The sequence below is a fragment of the Molothrus aeneus genome, chromosome 11 (genome assembly GCF_037042795.1).
Source record: "Molothrus aeneus isolate 106 chromosome 11, BPBGC_Maene_1.0, whole genome shotgun sequence".
Lineage (NCBI taxonomy): Eukaryota > Metazoa > Chordata > Aves > Passeriformes > Icteridae > Molothrus > Molothrus aeneus.
Genome location: NC_089656.1, coordinates 7,860,702 through 7,885,364, shown reverse-complemented (window position 1 = coordinate 7,885,364; position 24,663 = coordinate 7,860,702). Strand labels below are relative to the sequence as shown.

At 40.9% G+C, this 24,663-nt stretch overlaps 2 protein-coding genes across 2 annotated transcripts in view; one reads left to right on the top strand and one right to left on the bottom strand.

Annotated features, from left to right (window-relative positions):
* Positions 1-2,132, bottom strand: part of PHKB (phosphorylase kinase regulatory subunit beta) — a 66,972-nt gene extending 64,840 nt beyond the window's left edge. Inside the window, exon 1 of the mRNA XM_066557173.1 lies at positions 2,017-2,132. Coding sequence (XP_066413270.1) covers positions 2,017-2,086 — 70 coding nt within the window. The 5' untranslated portion in view covers positions 2,087-2,132. The remainder of the gene's footprint in view (positions 1-2,016) is intronic.
* A 101-nt stretch (positions 2,133-2,233) lies between these two features.
* Positions 2,234-24,663, top strand: part of ITFG1 (integrin alpha FG-GAP repeat containing 1) — a 70,503-nt gene continuing 48,073 nt past the window's right edge. Inside the window, exons 1-7 of the mRNA XM_066557141.1 lie at positions 2,234-2,449; positions 5,694-5,766; positions 7,161-7,306; positions 8,977-9,034; positions 9,625-9,699; positions 12,114-12,208; positions 24,325-24,386. Coding sequence (XP_066413238.1) covers positions 2,260-2,449; positions 5,694-5,766; positions 7,161-7,306; positions 8,977-9,034; positions 9,625-9,699; positions 12,114-12,208; positions 24,325-24,386 — 699 coding nt within the window. The 5' untranslated portion in view covers positions 2,234-2,259. The remainder of the gene's footprint in view (positions 2,450-5,693; positions 5,767-7,160; positions 7,307-8,976; positions 9,035-9,624; positions 9,700-12,113; positions 12,209-24,324; positions 24,387-24,663) is intronic.

Genomic DNA, 24,663 nt, shown 5'->3' with positions numbered 1-24,663 from the left:
ATTTCTGAATAAAATTTGATTTTACTGAAAAAAAGTAATTCATCATTTAATACACATAAACATGAGGATACAAATTCCCTCCTACAGGATTTGAGTCTTACATGATCCATTGCTGCAGGCTATAAAACATGAATCACTGGTGCATTTCAGGCACGTGTGTCTCTACTCCACATTTACTACATCTTACTCCAAGAAGCACACTAGTGAAAAAAACCCCACATCAAACAAAACAGTGCTGTCTGTGAGCTGGGACTCCAGCACAGGCCTCAGCCAAACCAGGAACATGTGGGGGACTTTCAGTCACTTTCTATGATAATCCCAACCATGTCTCCTTCTGACAGGGCCAGGAAGGAAGAAAAAAGCCCTGAAGTCATGCAAATTTCAACATAAAGATGCAGCAGTAAACTTGAAATGTAAGAACATTATTTTTATTTTTGGATTTGAATGTTACCTGAAAGATATTAAATAAAATTTGATTTTTAAATCAACTCCTTCATCAGAAAAAGTTTTCAATTAAAAATAACGTTTATTTCTTGACCAAATTTATTCAGTTGTTATGTAAAATGCCATGAACAAATCTCTAGACAATCTCTGAACAGTGGGGAAAGATGGAAGCAAACTACAACCTGTCATTGCTCAGAATACAATTCTTTACACATGTAACAAAAAAGTAACAGACAGCAGCAGCAAAGAAAACTTGAAGTGTTTGAAACCATCAAACGCCTTCTGCAGGCAGGCCTGACCCTGCAGGGGATTCCCTTAGCCCTGTGCTCCCTGAGGGCTGACCCTGCAGGGAAATCCCAAACCCGAGTGCTCCCTGAGGGCTGACCCTGCAGGGAAATCCCAAATCCTTGTGCCCTCTGAGGGCTGACCCTACAGGGAAATCCCAAATCCTTGTGCTCCCTGAGGGCTGACCCTGCAGGGGATCCCCAAATCCGAGTGCTCCCTGAGGCCTGACCCTGCAGGGAAATCCCAAACCCGAGTGCTCCCTGAGGGCTGACCCTGTAGGGGATCCCAAATCCTTGTGCCCTCTGAGGGCTGACCCTGCAGGGAAATCCCAAACCCAAGTGCTCCCTGCGGGCAGACCCTTCAGGGAAATCCCAAACCCGTGCGCTCCCTGGGGCTCGGGATTCCCGATCCACCCGGGCTGCACTGCCGCCCCGGCCCTGCAGAGCCCCACGCTCCGTCGCTCAGTCACACTCCCGGCCCCGGTAATCGCAACCGGCCGCCAGTGACGCCTCCTTCAGCGGGCAGTCCTCAGCGCGGGACTGCCAATCAATCTATGCACAAACTGAACTTTTAAAGCCAAATTAATCAGACCAGACTTTAAACAATCAATTCTTTAGAGCCCTCATAAAGCCCCGTTTTGGTCTCACACTGTCCGATCAGTTACTAGCACAACAAAACCAACCAAACATGCAAATAAGTAACAACTGAGTGCTACAAGCATGTGTAGTGTATAAATAAACACAGGGATCTTCTAAAACTTTTCCCGTTAGAACAATTAAACGCCTGGTAGGACTGTACTTTACTTCAAATTAAAACAAAAAATCAAAACTCCAAGTTTTTTGAAGTTCAGAAATTCAGGCTAACTCGGCAAACATCATCCTTTGGTTTAGGCCAGAACGAGCTGCCCCACGTTCAGAACCCGAAATTCCCACGCTGTAAAACAGTTCCCTTAGCTAAGAGAAACCTGCCAAGAGCTGGGACTTTCCCCTAAACACTGTCTCTGTTCCACAGCCGCAACACGTTACACAGCTGCGGTGCTGAACACGCTGCCTTTGCTCCCGTGGCACAGGTGACACCGGAGGGCACCGGGGGCTCTGCCCGCCGAGGGCTCGGGCAGGGCCGCCATCCCCGGCTGTCCCCTGCGCCCCTCAGGGCCGGGCCCGCCCGGGCACCACTACCCGCGGTGGGGACGGGAAACAGCCCCGGGCCGGGCCGGGAGCGGGGCGGTGAGTGACGGGAGGCACAGGGATCCCCGGAGCTCCTCCCGGGCAAGCCAAGAGGTCAGACCTGAGCGTTTGGAGCGAGCGCGCAGCTCCAGCACCTTCCAGCTCACGTCAGCCATGTGAGTCGCCGCCATGGCGGAGCGGTCCCGGAGAGCCCCGGGCGCGAGTGCGCGGCGCCGGGCGGGCCCTGCCTGGCTCCCGCCGTAAAGCGCTCGCGCAGGCTCCGCCGCCGCTGCCGCAAACCGCGGCCGCCGGACCGGGCCCGCCCCGCTGCCGTCAGAGCGCGGGCGGGGCGAGGCCGTGTGCGATGGGGGCCCGCGGGCCGCGCCCGCCTCTGGCCCCGCTGCTGGCCCTGGCCCTGCTGGCCCTGGCGGGGCCCGCCCGAGCCCTGCAGAATGTGACCGCTCAGCTCTTCGGGCCCGAGGCCCGCGGGACCCTGGCGGCCTTCGGCGACTTCAACTCGGACAAGCAGACGGACCTGTTCGTGCTGCGCGGCGGTGAGTGCGGGGCCCGCGGCGCGCCCGGGGGCTGCGGGGGCACGGGCGGTGTGAGCTGGGCTCCCCGTCCCTGCAGCCAAGGGGAACAGCCGAGGGTGCCGCCGCCCCCGGGGCCCGGCAGCTCCGTGCGGGGTGACGGCAGCGCTGGGGCTGCGGGGCAGCGCTGCCGGTGCGAGCTGCCCGGCCCGAGAGCGATGGGCCCGCCGGTGCCGGGGATGGGCTCGCTGGTCCCTGCGGTCTGTCCCTTACCGGCTGCTCGCTCGCTCCCCGAGCACGGCCCGAGTCCCCGGGGTTTGTGCTGCCAGGACCGGCGCGGGGAGCTCAACATCCTTTGCAGGACGAAATTGACTCTTGTTTTGCTCCCAGGTATTTCCTGTGTGACATACGGTATTCAGTTTGCACTAGAATGGTTCATATAGGGCGCGTTTATCTTTGAAGTTGAATTTCTGGTTGTGAAATAATTTAGAGACTTGAATGGTCACAAATTGTTGTTTTGCTCCTGCCTTCATAATATTTTTGGAAACAGAGATGAACATTTCACAGATGTGGAGGAAAAATTGCACATTATCCTGCTTTGAACCTTAAAAGTTAAAGTGCCATGGTAGCTGTCACCTGCCACAGGTTTCTCTTCAGGCTTCAGATATGGGGAGACCTCAAATCAGGGCTTATTTTTAGTGGCCAATGCTGTTTGCAGTAATCTTGGAATATTTTACTTTCTTGAAGCGCATTAAGAGTAAATTTATTCTCAGATTTACCTTTTTTTATTCCTTCCATCTCAGAAATGTTTTTCTGAGTAGCTTTGGTAAAGCATGAGTGATTTTCCCATCTAGTTGAGTTATTGAAATGCATGGCTCCCTGGAAATGCTCCACTGGCTCATCTACTGAAAAAATTGTCAGATTTAAAATAAATGTCTGTGATAAGAGATTTAATTTTTACTTTCTTATCTTGCAGATGAGTGCATATAAAAATGCGAATAGTTATAAGTTTCAGGAATGAGATTTGTGATTTCTTTGTGTCCCTATAGCAGCACTTGATAAATAATTTTCTTGTGTGGCGCTTACTGCAAAAATCAGATTGGAATAACATAGTTTAAAACATTATTTTCATAACTTAAGTCTTGGTGTAAAGTAACTACAGAATACTCTCAAAACAAAAGGTGGGATTAATAGCAGCCAGTTGTAAACAGCATGAGGAGATGAGCACTGGAGATGACACGAGACTTTGAGGAACAGGAGTCTGTAAAGCAGCTCTGTCCTAATTATCCTGACCCTTAATAAAGAAATGGGGATGATGTTTTGGACCTTTGGCTGGATATATATTATTTTTCTGATCTTGCCTTTTTCAGTTGAGTGAGAGTAATGTTCCGAATGCTGAGATACATAAAAGAAAATCAGGTTGTGCTGATACCTTTGTAAGAAATAGTGAACTCACTGAATGTAAGGGATAGTCTGGATCCAGAAGTGTCCCAGTGCAAGGCCAATTCCAAAGTACCAGTGGCCTCTGGGTTTAGTCACTTTTTGAAACTCAGAATCTACAAATAAATGGAACTTTGCATGCACTTACCTGTTTGTGAGTCTGTGCACGTAACAGGTCAGTGGGGAAGCTCGTGCTGGTTGCTTTTTCATGTACCAGCTCCTGGCTATGCTTAATGCCTCTGCTGGAAGTACAGGGCACTGAGGGAGCATTCCCCTGTTCACCTGCTGCATTTCATTGGGGGATTTGGGAGACTTCTGTGGTATTTATCTCATATATACATATATGTGTGTGTGTGATATATGTCACACAGATACTCAGCCTGAAGACCTCTAATCTACATTATTGTTGTTTGTATGGAAACTGTTCCTGTTTTTTCACACCATCCAATGCACTGATTTTTTCTTACTGTCCTCTTGTCTCAAAAAGAATACAGAACTGCAAACAGCATTTAGGATTGATTGTAGTGGCATAGTAATTCTGTTTTCTGTTCATGTAATAAATCATTTTTATAGTTAATTTGCTTTGACTTGAGCACCAAGCTGAAATTTTTATATCTCTATCTTTAATGACCAAAAAAATCTCATTTCTCAGTGTTGCAGCTAACTTGGAACCTGATGTGTGTAAAAACACATTTGCTTCTTTATCCTGGTCGTTACTTTACCAAGTAACCAATAAAAGGCAGGAGGGAGTGCGAGGTGCGAGATGGGAATTTCCTTTCAGCAGGCAGCCCCCGGGTGAGCTGTCCCAGGCTCCTGGCCCTGGCCTGTGCCAGGCCTTTCCCTCCCCAGGGAACTGCAGCTCAGGCAGTGTTGCTCTGGGCCTGAGCTGGCCTCTCTGAAAGGGCTCCTGGCCATTTACTCATTTGGTGCTGGATTCTCCTTCTCCTCAAGAGGTTTGTGGCAGGAGCCATGTACTCTCTGCTATTTCCCAGCTGTCAGCTCTGCCACAAAACAATGCTCTTAAGGAGTACTGTGGTAGCTCAAGTTTGGAGCCTTAGAATTATTCTTTAATAGAGAATGATTTTGTGGTTCTGCAGCTCAGTTTATTGGAGAACAAAGCAAAGAAAAAAATACAATTGTTGCACTATGAGCTATGTTTTACTTACAGAAGTGTGTGTGTATTGTGGTTTACTGACTAAAAATTTTATTTCATCACTGAAGTTAAAATTCTTCCTTTCTTCCCTGAATTTCAGTTATTTCTGCAACATAAAATGTGGGCTTTTATTTAGATTATCCTGAAATAATGAAATTATACTTATATCATTGCCTCTAGATGGGGAGATGCTGCAGAGAACCAAGTAAATTCTGAGTTTCCTTTAAAGTGCTTTGGACAGCTGATATGGGAAAGCAGTATCAGATCCTGCTATGTGAGACATAGTATTAAAAGAATTAATTTGAGTTAGACTTTAAGCTTTAATTAGTTTTGTGGAGCTGCTGCCTATTACTTTTCCATGTGTAATATTTCTTAATTCATTACAGAAAGTTTTATTTTAAGCAATGTGATAAAAATAACAGAGGGAAAGTTCTAACACTAAACCCTCAAAGAAGATTTGTGATATTAGCATTCCTTTGAGATGCAACTGACTTTGTATTGAAGAAGTGCTCCTTTTGCCTCCTTTTGCATGAAGAGGAAGTAGAGTATGAGATGTCTTTCAAAGTTTTTGCTGCTGTGGGGAATGGTCATTTGTGGCAGTTATTTAAATGTTGGGTTTGTATATAAGCCATTTCCAGTCTTCTTCTGTTGCTCATGGTCTGTTTGCTTTGGCAGGAAATGAGTTGGTGATTTTTTTGGCTGACCAGAAGGAGCCCTACTTTAAGCCCCGTGTTAAGCTACCAATGAAGTAAGTATGGCTGTTCAGTGCTTGCCTTGGAAGGGCCTCTCTGCTCTCAGGGGGAGCTGCTGCACTTGTCTGTGCTCTTGTTGCCTCTTTGACTCATTGTTCACTTGCCCTTACAGCTCTGGTTCTTTGACCAACTTCCTGATCCATGCCCTGATGCATTTTTGTTTTGTTGGTCACATGATGGAGTCTATGGAGATGAGTTGTGTCTTTCAAGTTGTTTACTAATAAGTGTTACTTCCCAACCCTTATGGAATATTTGTGGTTTAGGTTTTGTCCTCAAATTAGTATTTAAAGTAGCCATATGTTGAAATATTGTTGCAGTTGATTTGGATCTTCAGGACTGTATTTCCTAGTGAAGTAAACTGTCATTCCATGGCATACATAGGTCTTTGTGGTGGGTAGGTTTATATCAATGCCAAGAGATGTTTTCAGGGAAATTCATCCATTTGCTGTAGTTACTAATGGAATCCAACCAATATCAGATGATTTAGAAGAGATAGGAAAGATGGTGTTCTGGTGTTTCTGTGTAGAGATGTTCCTTTGTCAAGTTTACATGTGGCCTTTAAAAAAACATCAGTTTTTAAGAAATGTAAACCAATCTGTTTATATGTGCATATGTGTTTATATGTCTAGCTTCAATATCCTGTTATATTTTTATGGCTATTCCTTATGAATAATGCTTACCAATAGTATTATGTTTATTAAAACGTAAAATGCTTTTATAGCCCAGCTTTATCTTCTGTATTCTACATATTTTTATTTTTCATTATTCCCTCCCATCTTTGAAGGAACTAATTTGTTTCATGCATTAGAAAGGATCTGCTTTTAATCCTTAATGTGACCTTGTTGTGTGTGTAAAGCAGAGTAGGTAAGTAAATAAAAAAAGATAGAACAAACAAAGGTAGGAAGGAATAGTAAAACCTGGCAGAAGGTAGGAGGAAATGGCATTGTGTTTTAAAAAATCTACCTGTGCCTGACTCCTGCTGTTTAAACAGCTCCTGTTGCCTTATGTTCCTGCTCTTGGAATGCAACCAGAAGATCCTGCTCTCTGAAACACATTTTGGTTGACTGGTTCTAAACAAATGTGAGGATTTAATGAAGTGTAGATAGCATTAACAGGATATGGCTGAAGAATGTCTGATAGCTGAAGTTTAGAGTTAAAATGTCATTTTCCTTAGACAAGGACAGCCTATCAGGTGCCTGATTTTGAGATACTTTTGGAATAGGTAAGGACTTAATCCTAAACCAGGTTGTTGAAAGGTAAGATTGTATTGGACCAGCTAATAATAACAGGGCAAGCCTGTGACTCTGACAAGTGCACTTTGACAAGTGCTTTTTGCATGCACACCTTTTTACCACTATTTGCATGTGGGGGCTTTTGTTTTTAATTCCAGATCCCTTGGCGTCACCATAACCAGTGTAGTTCCTGGAGATTATGATGGAGATTCCCAAATGGATGTCCTCCTCACTACCCAGGCCCCAAGTCATGGCAAAGATGAACTTTCAGTGTTTATTTTCTGGGGACACAACCAAACGTTAGGTGAGTTGCTGAGTCTGGTTCTTAGTAAAATTGTTAGACTTCTTAATTCAAAGTATTGTCAAGAAGTTACAACTCATTTTTTACAGTGTAATGATTGCTTTTAGCACTAAAATAGGAATTAGCAGCTATTCAGCTTCACACCCATATATTATCCTGCTGTTAAACTGTGTTCAATAATTAATGAAAGAGAACAATACTTGCAGTGGATTATGCAACAGATATAACCAAACATTATTGTAATTTGGCAGTACCTATTAACTGAAGAGCTGCTTCTCATGGCTTCCCCATCATGCATGTCAGATTCACAAAGACAATCTCAAAAGATTTATCTTCAGTTTAAAATTCACAGGGAACCTGCTGTGAACTTAAGTGCATCAGCTTTCAAAATCACAAACCTAAACCTACCACCAGTAATACAGTATTTGTGTTAAACGAAATTCTTTAAAGACACTGACACACTAAAGTAAGTATTGGAAGAAGGTTTCTGGAGTCTCTTGCTAAAAGTTTTCAAGACCATTAGAATTGATTTTTCAGGAGTCTCTTAGCAGTGTTCAAGGTGTAGCTGATTCTGTCTTGGGGTAGAGTTATGGATTGTGTGAACTCTTGGAGTCTCCTCTGGTTTTGGTTGACTTTGCTAGGAAAAGGTTTGGAGAAGAATTTAGGACAGATAAGCAAAAGAAAATACTCTTTAAACCACAAAAACTACTGAAGAATAATCACTATTGTAAACAACTGTATCATGGCATAGTTACACGTGAGGCAAGTTTGCCTCAGACACCATTGCTTCTGGCTTTAATCAGAGCTGGAACAAGCAACCTGGAAGAGTGCAGTGGATCAATATTAAGTGAATATCAAGTATCTCTAGTATTGGGAAGAATATGAGGACTTGGATTAAGTAATTCTGTTTTGTGTCGGACAAAAACCCCAAGTGCTGGGGGAAACACAATGAGCATATGGGGCCCGGAGGAGGAGTCACAGGTTAAAAATTCAGGCAGTGGTTGGTATGTGCTGAGGCCACTGGCAAGGTATGGGGTGTCTCCTTGGGTAACAGAAGTGTGACAGACAAGTCAGTAGGAGGGGACTGCTGTATGAAATGTGGAAATTGTAAAGACAAACACTGTGGAGAGAGAAGGGAAATGGGAATAATCTGGCAAGGAGTTTGGATTACAAGTAAAAGTGAAGTCTAAGGTGATAACCTCATTGGAGCTTAGTCCTCACTTCCCATTTAGAAAATCTACCTTTATTGCTTATTTCAAATACTCAGTGTGTATAATTAAGAATGTTATTTAAACAGAAGTCTAACATACAATGAATGTTAAACTTTTAGCCTGTCTTCATCCCAGCTGTTTCAGTTTTCCTGTATTGAGTTTGTAATCAGTTTCCTGACTGAGTGATTGCAGTCATACACAGAAATAGGTTTCACTAAGATCTACTTGGAATAATTTGTTGAGGAGTTTGGTAGAGAGAGAAAAAGCCTTCAGTGTTTTAACTGTAACTCACCTTACCTGCAAAATTTCAGGAAGCCATTCAGTTTTTTATATTAAGTGGTGCCTTTTTGTTAAATCATTAAACAGGTGGTTTTAAATGAATAGCAGAATTATGTCTTAGTTGCAAATGCAAATATCAGAACATATTGGTAACTGAATAAAGTTAATGTTTTTATTTTTCAGATCTTAACCATAAAACTATGTTAAATAAGACTTTTCATGATGAGCCTCTAGTAATGGAGTAAGTATCACCTACTTTTTTACAGAACCACGTTTATAATGGTGACTAAGAGCAACTTAAATATATTTTAATGCTAAAATTTGAAACACATGCTCATGTTATTTATCTTTTAAGAACAGGGTGGTTTGTGTAATGTCAACTGATCCAACAAAAGATGGTGAACCAAAATGGTTATTTTTACAATTCTTGTATATTATCCTGGCAGTAGTAACTGCATGATCTTTTAATTTCTTTCATTTCAGTACTGTGAGTGTTCATTAAAAAAACCATTCGTTTCTCAGTGAATTTTGTAAGGCAAAAACCTTACTGGCTTACCAAAATGAGCAAATGTCCCTTTCACAATGTGCTTGCCTGTGTGTGAGATGCTGAACAAAAGTGGAGGGCAGTACATCTGTAAGGCAAAGCACAGGCAGAGTGGGAAGCACTGTCAGACCTTTACAGCAGCTCAGACAGGAACCAAAATTCAGAATCACAGCTGAGAGATCTTCAGGGCCCAGTGGGAAAATGTCCCAGTACAGATGAGGTTAAGAGCAGGTGGTTTGAACTCCTGTAGGGACTGAGGTGGCACTGACATTGTGTTCCATTTTCAGCTTCAATGGAGACTTGATTCCTGATGTGTTTGGTGTCACCAGTGACTCGAGTAAGCCACAGATCCTGCTGGGAGGGTAAGCTGAGGGCTCAGCATGGCTTTGGAACTGGGGCACTGTGTATCCACTTCCCACTGAAGTGTAGGATTTGTGTGTGAATCTTCTTTCTGTCCATGGCAAACATTCAGTGACACTCTTCATCTGCTCTTTATAGTAGAAATTCCATGAGAGCTGAGAAAACAGAGCCACTGATCATAGACATCAGAAATAGGAAAATTGGTTCTTGGAACAATTGGTTCCAAGTAATAGTCCCATTTGTTTAGTACACTTTTGATGTTTAGTATTATAATCTGTGTTATGGAACTTGTGCTGTATAAAAGCTGCTTTCAGGTTGATGATGCAAGAACTACTGAAACAGATCTTATAATTAAAGGGATGGCAAAAGAAAAATCTCCAAGTGTTTGGGGTAAACTTAAAAAAATGCTCTCATCTGTCTGGGAAATGATTTGTAATGGGAAAGTTGGGCACCAGAAGAAATCAAAAGCACAGGAAGTGCAGGATGTAAGTACTGAACTATATATATTAAGAAAAATATGGGGGAAGAGATTTCTGAAGTGGCATAAAGCAGAGGTGACTAAGTAGCAGCCCAAGTGTGCATACAAGTGATGTCTGTGTCACATCCCTTGTGTTAAGGAGTGCCTCAGGCCTTTCATGAGCAGATAGAAGTTAACTGACGCCTTATGAGATGAAAATGCAGCAAAGGGAACTAAGTTTCATGGTTAAAATTTCTGCTAGCCCTGGAATTTCTAGAATGGGACCAGTTATCAAATACTGAAGTAAAAATAAGGACATACTTAAATGCTTAACAAGGACTGTGCAAAGGGTTATTTTTAGCTTTTTTGGATATGAATGCTGAAATCAAAGCATAGCAAAAGACTGTGTCTCTACTGGCTCAGAAGAACCAGTCTGTAACCAAATAATAAAGAGTAGAAATGTCTAGTATTGGGCAGGATGCCAAAGAACTTAGTCTATCATTTGAAAATAAAAAACCTTATACCTGTAGTTCCTGTCTCTTCCTTTCCTAGGATAAATAACTGTTGAATATGTCGGTGGAAGTTGTGCCCTTCTTGGCAGTGTGCTTTTGTTCATTAATCCCAACTTGAATTGTATCACCATCCTTGTACTGGTGGCTTATGAAACAGATTTCAGATTCACAAGGATGTTTCTGAATGCTTTGCAATGATTATATATAAAATGAATTGTGTGAGCTCTTGAAGAAATGGAAAAGTGGGAAATATTTTTGTTGCATTTTTTTGAAGAAATTCTTTCAGGAGCTTTAAGATACAAATAAACTTACTCATCATAGCTCAAAATGAGACTGAGTGCTCTAGGTAATAGCATAAGCCATGTCTTGTTCATGGAAAACAGCCTTCTCATCTGCTTAGAAAAGCACTTATATATTTTAATCCAAAATGTTTTAAGATTTATTCTAGAACTGTATGACTAACTTCATTGGCAGTCTTCAAGACTGAAAACATAGAAAAACCTAGAGAAAATAATTATTTCTTTAGGATTAAGTGATGCATTTTAACATTTCTAAGACTTAATTATGATCTTTGGGAAGTAATCAGAAGATTATTTATTTTCTTACCATAAGTTAGTCAAGGAAGATAAGGACTTCAATAAAATGTGTGTAATGTCACTGGAATAAATAAAGCAGTTCCCAACTAGTAGTAGTAATATTTCTGCCTGCTGTTGTATAGTGCACATTGAGATTTTCCTGAGTGTTTTAACTAAGGGTTCTGAAAGTCATATTGTGACTTTTGAAGGATTTGTTGCACTTCAAATCACTGCTAACAGGGAGGTGTGCTGGAATTCAGCCATTTTTAGAATAGAAACCAGCAGGGGTATTTATAAATAAATAAATAAAAGCATCACCTGCTTGGGAAATTACATAATTAGCTAGTAGTCCATCATAATGTGAAAGTTTAATTCATATGTTGATTTTTAGGTGAGCTGAAATAAAGTGAATTTTCATGCAGCAGGCGTGAGCTGCTCGAACAGCATGTACTGACTTCTGCTCATGTTTATTAATCAGAAAGTAAATTCTAGAAGTACTTGCAGAAGTGAAGCTGCTTGAGCAAACTGAGAAGGACAGGGATCAGTGTCTCAGGATTTGCAGTACAGTTGGAGCCTTGGCACTAACTTTGTGGGTAGTGACACTGTTCTGTGCAAAACAAAAAAAAGTTGCTTTAGAAAATTAATAAAATGGAACTGAAGCCCCTGTGCTATGAATCATCCTTCACAGAACCTTTCTAGCAATTACTGGAGTTACTGAGTATCTTGTAAGCTAAACAGGAATTTTATCTCAGCATTGGGAGAACGTGCTTTCTGTCCCATTTTTATTTAAAGTTTCACTGTTTTTTAAGCTATATTATCATGATTAACAGTCCCTACACATTGATGAAATGTATTTTTATTCTTGTCTGTAGGAACTTGTCATGGCATCCTGCGCTGGAAACTCAAAGTAAAATGTATATACCACACTCCCATGCCTTTATAGATTTAAATAATGACTTCACTGCTGGTAAGTCATAGAAGTGTTAGATACCATCCTAAAAATAATTATCACTAAGTGTCAATGTCGTGTGTTGCAACTTCCTTCAGTAATTATATGATTTTGCTACTTCTGATTCGGGTTTTTCAGTTACTTAATTTTAATATCTATGATTTGAAAATTCTGGGTTTTAAAAAACAACTTTTAAAATAAATATCCTAATAGCATTTGCTACTTCTTGGTGATAATCATAACTACTGCTTGTTCTGAATGATGTTGTGTCCACCCTTAAAGTGTTGTTTGCTGCTCTTCACAATGCTGTACTCGAGTATTCATGGCAACTGCATCAGTGCTGCAGTTTTTCATTTGAGTATGGAAATAGGTAGTTTGATTCAGCAGAATGTTTCTAAGACTGGACTTAAAATTTGTTTTCAGGATTTCATTATGGCTTCAGTCTACTATGTTGTAGTTAATTCTGTTACTGATAGAACTGTGTTCTCCCTTTATTTTGTTGGGGTATTTTGTCAATGTGATTCAGTTACCATGGTGAATCTGTTTATCACTTCCATACCTGGCTCATATTTCCAAGCACATATTTAAATATTGTGATAAACTTAATTTCTTCACACACTAAATTAATTCTGAAGTGCTTTATCTTCTGCTAGATGTGCAATGTACATCAATTCATATATGGTAATTTTGGAAAGAGAGCTTATCTTTTTCCTGTTTAGTTCCATGGGAATGAGAGAGGAATGATTCCATAAATTTAATTAAGATGCTTATAAATGTTGGGGATTAAGTTAATTGCTTTAGTATGCAGTCAAACCTTAATAGCCAGTTCTGGCACATTGCTATGTGAAGCTGTCAAGTGGAAATTCCAACTAGAAAATTAAATATATGGTTGCTTACCATAATCAGTGTCATGTAATAACCAGTTCTAACACACTTAGCTCTAGAAGCCTTCTGGAATTTTTTTTTAGTGGCATAAGCAGCATAGATGAGCATTCCAGGTAGCATTTTAAGTTGAGTACATTGAAATCTAAACTCAGAGGTGAGTAAAGGTGAGAAGTCTAAGATCCTTACATTGATTGGTCACGGACTGATCAATTTTTCAGGGTTTTTGACAGCTGCCAGACTAAAGAATGTTCCAAGAGTTCTGGTTAGTGCTGCTGCTGTGGAAGCTTCTCTATTAAATAGAAATGAGAGTCAGGATCTTTGTGTGGGTAGTGCTGGGAGCTTTTATAGAGTCACATCTATTTTTATATCTCAAGATGGGAGTAGAGGCTCCTGTGAACCTCTTCCCATAAAGATCCTGACTTCTACTTTCTTGTAGCAGCAAGGCTTTGACACCTCACGTTAGGATGTTAATGTTTAGTGCTGTGGGAAGTGTTTGTTACAGGAACCTGGGGAAAATTGTAAGGAAAATAATTCATCCTGACAAGAAAACTGGAGAAACTATTACAGTATTATTATTTTTTTAAGTAATGTTTTACTTCTAAGGTGGGAATGATAGTTTTTTTTTTACTGTCCCTATGAAGATGGGACTAACCAAGAATAACACGTGTTGCTGAAAAATAGTATCAGTATATCTGATATTTCATGACTGATGTGTTTTTCCAAAATGCCAAAATGAAAAGTTGCCAGTTGTGTAGTCCTGCCTGTGGATTTGTGGCAGTTCCCTGACATCAGCTCTAGTAACTGCTTGGAACTGGGGCTGCTGAGGAGCACAGTTCATTATCACTGGAGTTATTAAGTTGATCCAACTCACCATGCAGGATTGTCAGAGCAGATGTAAGCACAGGGGAAAGGTTGACTCCTCTTTTAGTAGCAGCAGATGTAGGCTGCCTTTAACCAAGCATGAAATTGTACCTTGAATCTCACTGTGCCTCTTCCAAAAAATACCTGTGCAGTGTTCTCACCACGTCTGCTCTAATTTGTGTGTCTGTACAGAGCTGGGAAGTGACTCATAGGCAGTCATCAAAGGAGTCAGGTGATAGGAATTCGGGGGAAAAAGGGCAAAACAACAGAAGCTGGAAGTGTGTGCAGGACTGGTGGGAAAGGCCCTGGGGCAGGCAGGGCACAGGCAGTGCTGGGTACCAGCGTTTGTCCATGGGGCTGCTGAGGAGGGGAGCGTTCCTGTGACTCAGTGCTCACCCACACAGCCACTCTGCAGTGGGAGCAAAGCCTCATCAGGAGCAGGGCCTGCTGCACATTAGAATTGTATTAATTAAAAAGGAGGCATTAACAAGATGCAGGGGAATAATCTGCCTGCTGAAATCATGCGGCCCAAAACACTTAATAATCATGGGATTTGATGCTGCTGTGGGATTTTTGGACTGAAATATTCAGGCTGTTTACTCACAGGCAATGCTACTGTTCATGATTATAAGGATATAATTGCACCTAAAATGGATGGAGTGATTTTTGTTTACAAATAGATCACCAGGACATGCCATTTTACTTGTTCTCCATGGATTTTTCTGCAGGTATTTTTAAAGGTTTTTCTAATATTCTGCAATATTTTGGCACTCTTTGTATTCTGTAACAGATGCAGCCAATTTGATGATTTTTAGCTGGGCTATTTTTGGCAACTCTATCATTATAAACAGCTTAGGAGATTTAAAGTGTGCTTGACATAAAACAAAAAATCCTCTCTGGGCTGAGAAGCTTTTTGCTAGTTTATTGCCTAACCCGTTTTCAACCTGCTGATATTAAACACTCAGAGCAGAGCTTTTAATTGCCACACTTCTCGTGCTCTGGGTGAAATGAAGTTGAATTGTTATGATTTCATTATATGAGAACTTGCTCATAAAGATGTGTTTAATCCCTGACAATGCTTCATGAAAGGCTAACAGTGTAAGGATTTTATAATCCAAAAATCCTCTAACGGCAACAAAGATAATACTAATCTTTCTTGGTCAGAGATAAACTGGGCTGTTTCAGAGAGTAATGCTGCTGCTGTTTTTAAAGAAAGCATCCTCATGCAGAGGTCTCAGCTCCCTATAATTATTGATTCAATAAGGAATTCTGAGTTAGACCAGGAATTTCATTTAAACCATGCAAAAATTTGCAGTATAAAACCTTTACCCAAGGGTCTGTATGGAAAAACCAAATAGCAAACTTTCAAGTGTATTTTGCATGCATATTAAGCATGTGTTGCTCCAGGGAGGAGTATCTGCTTCACAGAGAGGCTGAGCTGGGAGGGGATGTCTGGAAAGCCTCCCCTCACTGCCACTGCTGGGACATGGCCCTGAGGCTGCAAGGTGAGGAGCAAATGTGCTGGCCCCTGTTAGAACAGGGCTGCTGGGTGTCTGGTAATTCATACTCACACTTGTCATTAGTTCTTTTTCACAGCTGGCTTAGGACAACAATCTCCAGCTAATAATAATAATAGGCTTGTGTGAACAGATTGACATTGGGTGTATTTTACAAAGCAAACAGTCCAGGTGAGCATTTCCAAAGAAGGATCATCAAGAGTCCTGTCTTAAAAATATCACAGTTTAAATTTTTAGGATAGTGATTATTTTGCTGTATATTTTTTTTTCTACTTAGACTATTTTGTTACTTTTATTGTAAACATTCTACAATGTCAGATATTCACTTAGTGCTAGTGCTGTCTTTCTAAACTTGGGAGGGGGGAAAAAGCAGGATTATTAAACCATAGATTTGTTTGCATTCAGAAATACAAGTCTTCTACCAAGAAGTCAGACCCTACAAACACTTCTAGAGTGCTCAAATACATGAGACAAGCTGCCTTGGACTGTGAGTCCCACTGTAACTTCATACTGTACATGTGTCACTGTATCCTTGAATGCTGGGAAAAGTAGCTGATGTATTAAATACTCTGTATGTCACTTGGATATGTGACTCCACAGTTGGGAAGTCCTGATCTCATGTTGAACACTAGCATGTGGTGTGTATAGCTGGAGATATTTCTGGAGCTGTTTATATAAAATGAAGGAAAAATCATAAATTTGGGTTTGGGAAAACTAAAGTGGAAAAATCATTAGTCAGAAACAGCTTGCTATAAGCTAATTGCTAGTCTCTTTACTGATTTCTGGTGTTAATTTTCTTATGTTGTTTTGCTTTGGGAATTTAGAAACCTAGTGTACCAGAACGTTCACAATGTGTTTGGTTTTTGATTCCCACTTAGTTTAAATGTATAAATGTAGATAGTTTTTTTCTTGCAAACCAATCACTCAAATCATGGGTGATATTTCTGTTGTAGTCATTTAAATCTAGATTCTGAAAATAGTCTAATGCTTAATGTCAGATTCTCTGGTCATATTTTCAGTGAGTTTGCTCTTCATGGAAGCTGGTAGTCTCTCTGCAGCTCATATTACTAGCAGAGCTGATTTTCTGCAGTAGATCTGCATTTATTCACTATTCAAATCACTGGCAAACAAAGTATCTGGTGGCATTTTAAAACTTGGGTGGGGCATGGGGGGTGTGTGCATATATTTGAAGTCAATTTGTTCTCTCTGGTTCTGCCCCCTCCCTTACATTTCTTCCTGAGCAAATATTCAATAAAGCCATGTCACTGTGTCATTCTTTGAACAGGTAAAATTTTTAAAATTTCTTATCAGAATTTTAGCTCTGATAGCAGAGCTTACCTCTGAGTTTACTGCAAATAATGGAGGCAAAAAATGTATCATGTAAGATAGGATATATTTCAGAGGGCTTCAGTCTGTAAAGTTTTGTTTGTTTTTCATTACTTCTACTCCTTACATGTTTGTTTTGTCTAATTAGAACTGCTTTGGCTTATATGATCCCCTGTCACCCCCATTCCTCCACTTGCTCCTTCCCAGTGTTCAATCCCACAGGAAGTTCCAGCTCATAAAATCAAACCAGAGCTGGGTTTAGCTTGATCTCCTCCTGCTGATGGGACTGAGCTGCTTTTGCCAATGGCTTCTCTTACTCACAGCTTTCCTTGCAGAGAGAACCAAAGGATGAGTAGATATCATTAGAGAAAAGAAAGAGCTTTAGGTTTAAATTCTTTTTTCCTAATCTTTCTAAAAGTGCCCATAATCTCTGCTATCTGCTTAGCAGTTTTAATTTTAAAATTGCCATTATAAAGTGTCTCAAAAGCTATTCCTTTTGCAATTTTTAATTATATACTGATATAGTTATATACACTGGGGAGTTATATTATATTTTTATGGGAATCAATAACTTAATACAGGTGAGAAGTAAATTGGTTCTGCCCCAAATAGCATTTTGTTGAGAAAACATGAATGTGAAAATGGGTTCTGAAAGCACTCTTGAGGGACATTATTTTCTGTTCCTTGAAACAATGTTGTTGCCCATATTCTGGAAATAAAGAGCACTTTCTGTCTGAAAGCTCATGTTTAACAACAAGTACCACATGTAGAGGGTTTCTCTCCCTGAATAAAAAACTTAGGAACAGAAGAATGAAATTCGTAAGATTTTGTTTTCTATTTTGATGTAGTAAAGAAATAAAACTGATTATATCTAACTTTTTTTGTATAAAATTTGTGCATAATAGAAGTATTGTACAATTAGTATTGTGTAGTTACAACAAAAAAAAATTGTAAGTAATGTTTGGTTTTAAATACTTTTTTTCCTGCCAGTGTTCAATCTGTAATTTAAATAAAGTTATCTTTTATTTTGCCTTGGGTTTTAGGGTATTTAATGATTTTAATACAGTTGTTACATTACCATTCTGTCAACACACTGCAAAGCAGAGATTTTTAATTCAGCACATTATTTACATATGGATAAAGCAGGCACTTTCATCTCCAAAAGTAACTTCTGATTAGAGAGTATGCACAGACACTCCTGTTCTTCCACACTGATGAAATCATTTTTAGGCATGTTTGAAGTGTACACATAAATGTTCTAATTGGGTTCTGCCTGGTCCATGGCAATAGTGTTTATAATAAGGGCACCTTCCCCCATCCTTCATCAACTTAAACTTCTGAAGTCAATGTGAAATCAAGCAGTAACTTAATGTTGCTTGTACCCTGGTGGCTTCTCAAGACAGTCAGGTGCTGGGGGGTTTTTCTGAAATAAAGCCCTCTGACATTAAACAGAAAGGTCAAAACAGTCATTAGTGAAATGAATGCTCCATCTAAAAATAGCACTATTTTTATAACACTCAAAAGTGACAGAAAATAACAAGGGTAATCAGAAGTGAACTTGGAGCAGGTTCTGTACAGTTAGGTTTTATTGCAATTTCTAGTTCTAGTAAGTAAAATCAGGGGCAGTAGGGTGAGACTGCAATACTGTTTTATTTACTGTTGATTAAAAGATTCATTGAAGCTAACCAGTTTGAAAGAGGGTTCAGAATTCTCAGCTGGGGTGCTGTTGTTGCTGTTTTCCTTACTGGCTCTCACTGCCTTTCCCAGGCAGCCAGCAGCAGAGGCCAGGCATTGTGGAACCCTTGCCTCCACTGTGCCTCTGCACTGTGGCCAGGGTTTGGGTGCTCAGCTGAGAGCAGGGGCCACAGGCAGGGATGGCTGCACAGGAGGGAAAGGGAGGTGGAGAAGAAATCCAGGCTGAAGGCAGAGAATTGAGTTGGAGATGAATTTCTATAAAAAGAGGATGTTCATTTCAGATGGGCTTGAAGGAGGACTGTGTGTGGTGTGCAGGGTAAGGGAAGCACAGCTGCTAAGGCTGGGTTGGGAGGAGTCTGGAGTAGCTGTGTGAGAAAAACCATGGGCTGTGGATCAGGGCTGGACTGCTGAGGGTATGGAGGTGAATGGTTGGAAAGTATCTGTATGTTTATTTCAGCAGCAAAAAGTTTTGCAGGAAAAATAGAAATGCTTTCATGTTTAAGGTGTCCAAATTCTGTCCTGCATTTTAATCTGTCTTTTTTTATGGATTTCCTTTGTCATGATCCATAAGCTGTTGCAATTATCACAGAATGGTTTGGGTTGGAAAGGACTTTAAAGATCATCCAATTCCAACCTGCTGTGGGCAGGGACACCTTCCACTATCCCTGGTTGCTCCAAGCTTCATTCAACCTGGCCTTGGACACTGCCAGGGATCCAGGGGCAGCCACAGCTTCTCTGGGCAGCCTGTGCAGGGCCTCACCACCCTGACAGGGAAGAATTTCTTCCTTATTTCTAACCTAAACCTGCTCTCGTCCAGCCTAAGGCCATTCCCCTTGCTCTGTCTCTGCACGTCCTTGTCCAAAGCCCCTCCCCAGCTCTCTTTATGTCCTGGAAGGGGCTCTAGGGTTTCTCCTGCAGATGAACAGCCCCAGCTCCCAGCCCATCTGTACAGGAGAGCTGCTGCTGCCCTTGGATCAGTTTGGTCCAGGCCCTGGGTTCTCAGCAGCTGCTTCTCTCCAGTGCAGTTCTCTGGTTCCCAAGCCCCATGGCACAAATGCTGTGCTCTTGCTGCCCCAGAGAGTACCACAGACAGTAGTGGTTGGGTAAAGCTCCTTTAGGTGCATTGCACAAACATTGTCAAAAATGTAGCTGGCTCAAGATGGGCTGTGCTGTGTTCAAATTACAATTTTAGTGTTTGTGCCTGTGTCTGGGGTGACTTGGACATTGATACAGGGTAGTTCTAAGTGTACTAAATAAACTCAGTGAAGTCTAGCCAGTCAAGTTTTATGTTGCTTTTGAGGGAGATTTTTCAGTCTTCAGTGGGCCATATGTGATACAGTGTCAAAATTCCCTGATCCTGTCAAGTAGAGATGGATGGAAGTGCTGTGCTTCCTCTGTAACAAGCTTTAGGTTCTTGGAGCTAGGAGCACTGTACTCAAATAGCTTCCCTTTTACAGGCAGAAACACACATTCTAATAATCTCTTTCCTTTTTTTTTTGTAAGAATGAATGCTGAATTCAGTATTTTTCTATATATATATTAACTGGCGATCAGATGTAGCAGAGCTGGGGTAGCAGCATCTTATTACTAAGCCAGTTACTAAGTTAAATTAAATTATAGCCAAATTTGCCCACCAACTCACTTTTTAAGGTTGGTTGTGAGTAAAATGCTAATACACAGTGGTTTTGTGTTGCAGCATTATGAGATACCTTCTGTATTAACTGTCTGGTGTATATTTTAGTTGATTTTCAGTATTGTAGATGTAAAATGCTGGGTAACCTCCATGCTTCCTTATTGTATTCTCAGGCTGTTGAATTTTGTTGATGAATATTCCAATTACTTATCTTGTATTTATGTTAATCACTGGCTGTTAAATCCCAAATAGGAAAGTGTATTTAAATGTGAACACACTTTGCATTTGTTTAAGAGAAAGGTTTCCTCTCAGGCAGTATTGTTTTTTTACTTCTATCCATTCACTTGGGCCATAGGTGCTGCATCTCAGGAAATCTGCCTGAATCTGACAAGATCTTCCCCCATCCCAACTATAGAGTATTTTCCTTATCTTTGCTGCATCATGTCACAAATTAAGGATGCAAGAAATGCCCTGCAGGCTTAGTCTAGTGGTCCATCCAGCCAGCTCAATAACCTTTCCCTGGCGGCAGCAGCAGAAAAGTGGATTTTTTTCCTCTTCCTGTTTCATATTTCCATTTTTATATCTACAGAATCTACAACTACCCTAAGGCTGTTAAAGGTACCCTGTGCCTTTTATTTTTACCATCTCCTCATGTGCCTGTTGTCTGGTAAAACCATCACCTTTGGATTCTGTAAAGAATTCCTTGTTGAGCTCCAGATTAGTTGGTTTAATAACCTCAGGCTGGAAATATCTCTCACTATGCTGCCATTAGGGTCATAGGAATTTGAACAGCCCTCAATACTTTGTCTGTGCTTTTTAAACTTAGAGATCTTTATGGAATAGATTCTGTTTCTTACAGCTGAAATTGCAACCTGAACTGCCTTCCAAAGGCAGTGTGCAGCATATCTACAGACAAGTGGCTTTTTCTGAGCATATTTAATATGATAGGCATTCCTTGTAGGAACAAGGGGCTGAGTTTTCTTGATACAGCCAGAAGCAAAACAGAAATGTTGCAGTTTTCAATGTGATTAGTGTATTGTAATACAAACAGTGTAGAAAAGAACTGCATATGTCTTCATTGCTGTGTAACCCCAGTACTGATCATACAGATATTAATGCATTTGTTGGCTCCATCTGTTCTCCTGCAGCTCTTACATATTTAGGAATTTAGTAATAATAGACATGGAAAGCAGTGACAGTGAGGTGGGAGGCAGGTTGTGGACACCATTCCTTTGGAAAGGAAACATTTGCAAGGATTCTTTGCTATGGCTGTTAGGTATTTTAAAGTGCACAGATTCTTCCTTGTTGCCTCTCTGAGATGCTCTTGGGGTCAAAAACTTACATAATCAAACCAGAAAGAATCATAAAGTGAGATAGGTTGAAAGTAACATTGGGAATTAACTGATCTAGAACACTGTTCCAGACAGGACTTGTGTTTTCTTACACATTTCTTTCACAAACTTGGGAGAAAACACTTTAATTCTGAACTATACAAATTTGTGAGTTTATTTCAGGTGTCTAAATTGCATCACCTTTTTATACTGCTCTTGCAAAGAAATGCTTTTGTTTTGCTTGGTTTGAAATCTGACATTCTTGATCCAAATGGGTAATTAATTGTTAATATTAACAATTTGACTTGGATTCAGTGCAAGAGAGTTTAATCCCAGAATCATGCATGAGCATTTCAAACTTGTAGCTTCTAAGAAGGCTTAAGGATAAGCAAGAGGACAATTGGCAATAAGATAGCAGTGGGACTGGTTCAGAGGGCTCTAGAGCTAGAGGTGGTGTTGTTGTACCTGTATTAAGCTGTCCTGTGGGAAATCACAGCTTGTTCCTTTAATGCAGGAGCAGCTTGGCACCAGCTCCTCTACACTATTTTTAGAAGACTATCTGCTCTCTTAGCCTGCCTTTGCATTTTGCCAGTGCAGTGTGACATTACAGCAGCCTTGGAGCTGCTCTGCTGTGTTGGTTCCATTTGCTCTGTACAGTGTTATGCGCCTGGAGTTAGGAAAAAGGAGATGGAGGAGTACAGGGAGAGAGAGGGGCAGAGAGCAAAAGTCATTTACTGACTAAAGAGAAGCTGGTTTGGGGGAGGGAGTTCAGTGCAAAACAGGAATGTTGCTGAATGGAATTGTCTTTAAGCTGCTGAGGAGAAAGGCAGTGCAGGGTCCTGGGCAGAAAGAACCCCAGCACCAGCACGGCTGGAGGTGACCTGGAGCAGCTCTGAGAGGGGCCTGGGGGTCCTGGTGGAGAGCAGGAACCAGCACTGTGTCCTTGTGAGGCCAGTGGGATCCTGGGGGGCTTTGAGAAGAGCACTGAGCAGGTCAGGGAGGTGACCCTGCCCCTCTACTCAGCCCTGGTGAGGAGCACTCAGCGCTGTGCCCAGCTCTGGCTCCCCAGTACCACAGAGACAGGGAGCTCCTGGAGCAGCTGAGGGTGACACAGATGGTGAAGGGACAGGAGCATCTCTGGCGAGGGAAGGCTGAGGGAGCTGGGGCAAGTTCTGGCACGGTGCCATTGGGTGAGTTCTGTCTCGTGTTGGCAGCTGTGCCACCTTGTCTCAGTCTGGGGCAGAGTCCCAAAATGTGGATAAAGAGCATTAACAGAGGGAATGCTGAGTTACCCCTGGCCAGGATCTGCCCTTGCACCGAGGACTGACTCAGCACTGAGGGTGGAGATCAGCTCTGCAGTGAGAGATGGAGCCAGAGGTGCTGGGGAGAGGTTCCAGAGCAGGAGAATGGCTGAGGGGCACCCAGCCTGCCCCAGCTGGGGAGCAGATGCTCATCCTTGGCTGGGGATTTCAGGAGAACACTTCAGAGCCTGTTGTAGCATAACCTGGGAGCAGCAGAGCCCAGAGCTCAGTAAATTTCACTACCAAGTACAGCAAGGACCCTACTTGAAATGATTATTTAAACCTCAAAAACATTTTTTTAAGATATAGTGGCATTTTGACCTGAAGGAAAATCAGTTAAGGTTTCTGTTATTTCTGTTTGTCTTTCTGCCCCTGTGAACATACTGGATTTTTTAATATTTTTCTGGCTTATATCAATAGTAATCAACATTATTGCACAAGCTTCCTTCTAGATGCAAAGTTAATATTTGAAAGTATATATAAGTTTTCTAACTTACATTTCTACTGTCTTCAGATTATTTTCATTACTTCTGTCTCACCTTCAGGAAGTCCTTAAGTATCACTCTAATTCATTCCAATGAAGCACACACTATCATGCTTTTCATGTGTATGCTGTAAAGGAAATGGCCTTTTCAGATATAAAGAGGAATAAAATTAAATGATAAAGCTTTTAAGCTGTGGGGGGAGGGAAATCAATAAGGAGAATCTCTGTTGTTTTTTGTGTGTATGTGGGGTTTTGTTTGGATTTTGCTTGTTAGGTGTGGGGAGGTTTCTAGTTTTGTGGTTCTTGTTTGTTACTGGGTTTTTTCCCCAGGAAGACAATATCCCTTATTGTGCCATTTGAAATTCCCTGTACAGCCATCTACCTGCTTATTCAGTAAAACACCTCAGGGTAAAGCATTAATATTCTCTTTTCTTTTTTTTCTTTTTCCTGCAAAGCTGCAAAGTAACCATTGTGTTCTAGCTCAAAGACTGGCAGTTGAAATTGCAGGGAGGGAGGAGACAAAGAAAAAGAAAACAGGTGTTTAAATCTTAAGGAGTAGTTTTCTTAAATCTGGATTTCTTAACACTGAACTTAATTTGTAAAAATTTTTTTATTCTTCAACATCCACTTTTTTTTTTTTTAATAAAAGCTTTTTCTTCCCATTTTCCTCATTTGGGGACTTCTCTAAAAGGCAGCAAATAACCTTCTCTTTAGCCTTGCCAGATAAATCCTTTGAAGCTCTATTTTGCACTGGTTTGATGTTTTTAAGAATTTTAGTGTATAGGAAGCCAGAAATATTTCTCCATCTACTTTTCTTCTCCTGTCAACAGTGTATCTGCTGCCTAATTCACCATATCCCAAACAAAAGGCTAGTTGATATTTAGTGACTCCTATTTATAGAGAAGAGTACAAGACACGAAAATAGTTTTGAGGTTTGTGGTTTTAGTCTTTCTTACTTAATATATCACTAGATTATAATGTATTTATAACTTTGAAAATATAGGTCATATTTTTAAAATTATACATATTTACTAAGTGATCAAATATTTGAGAGTGTGGTCTACTGTTAAATATCTCCTTTCTTTTATATTTTCCTCACAGATTTGTTCCTTACCACATCACCAAATTCCAAAACCATTCAGTTTGAGACATGGGTAAACAAGGTAAGAAAGAAAAAGTTATAAACACCAAAGAGTTATCTTCTGACATTTATGGTGATTTATAGATAGAAGACTGATCAGTTTGGTTTTATTCTTGCTGTCTAAAAGATTTTTTTTCTTAATTTTAAGTGAGCTTTGTTAGATACATGACTCTAGGTCTTGGGTGAGATTTTCTGGGACAGAGGTTCAAAATGTCACTTCTGACTGTGCAAGTTACATTTGAGGAAATCCCAAGTCCTGTTAACTAAATATCATAACTGCAATTTAGGAGTGAGGAGTA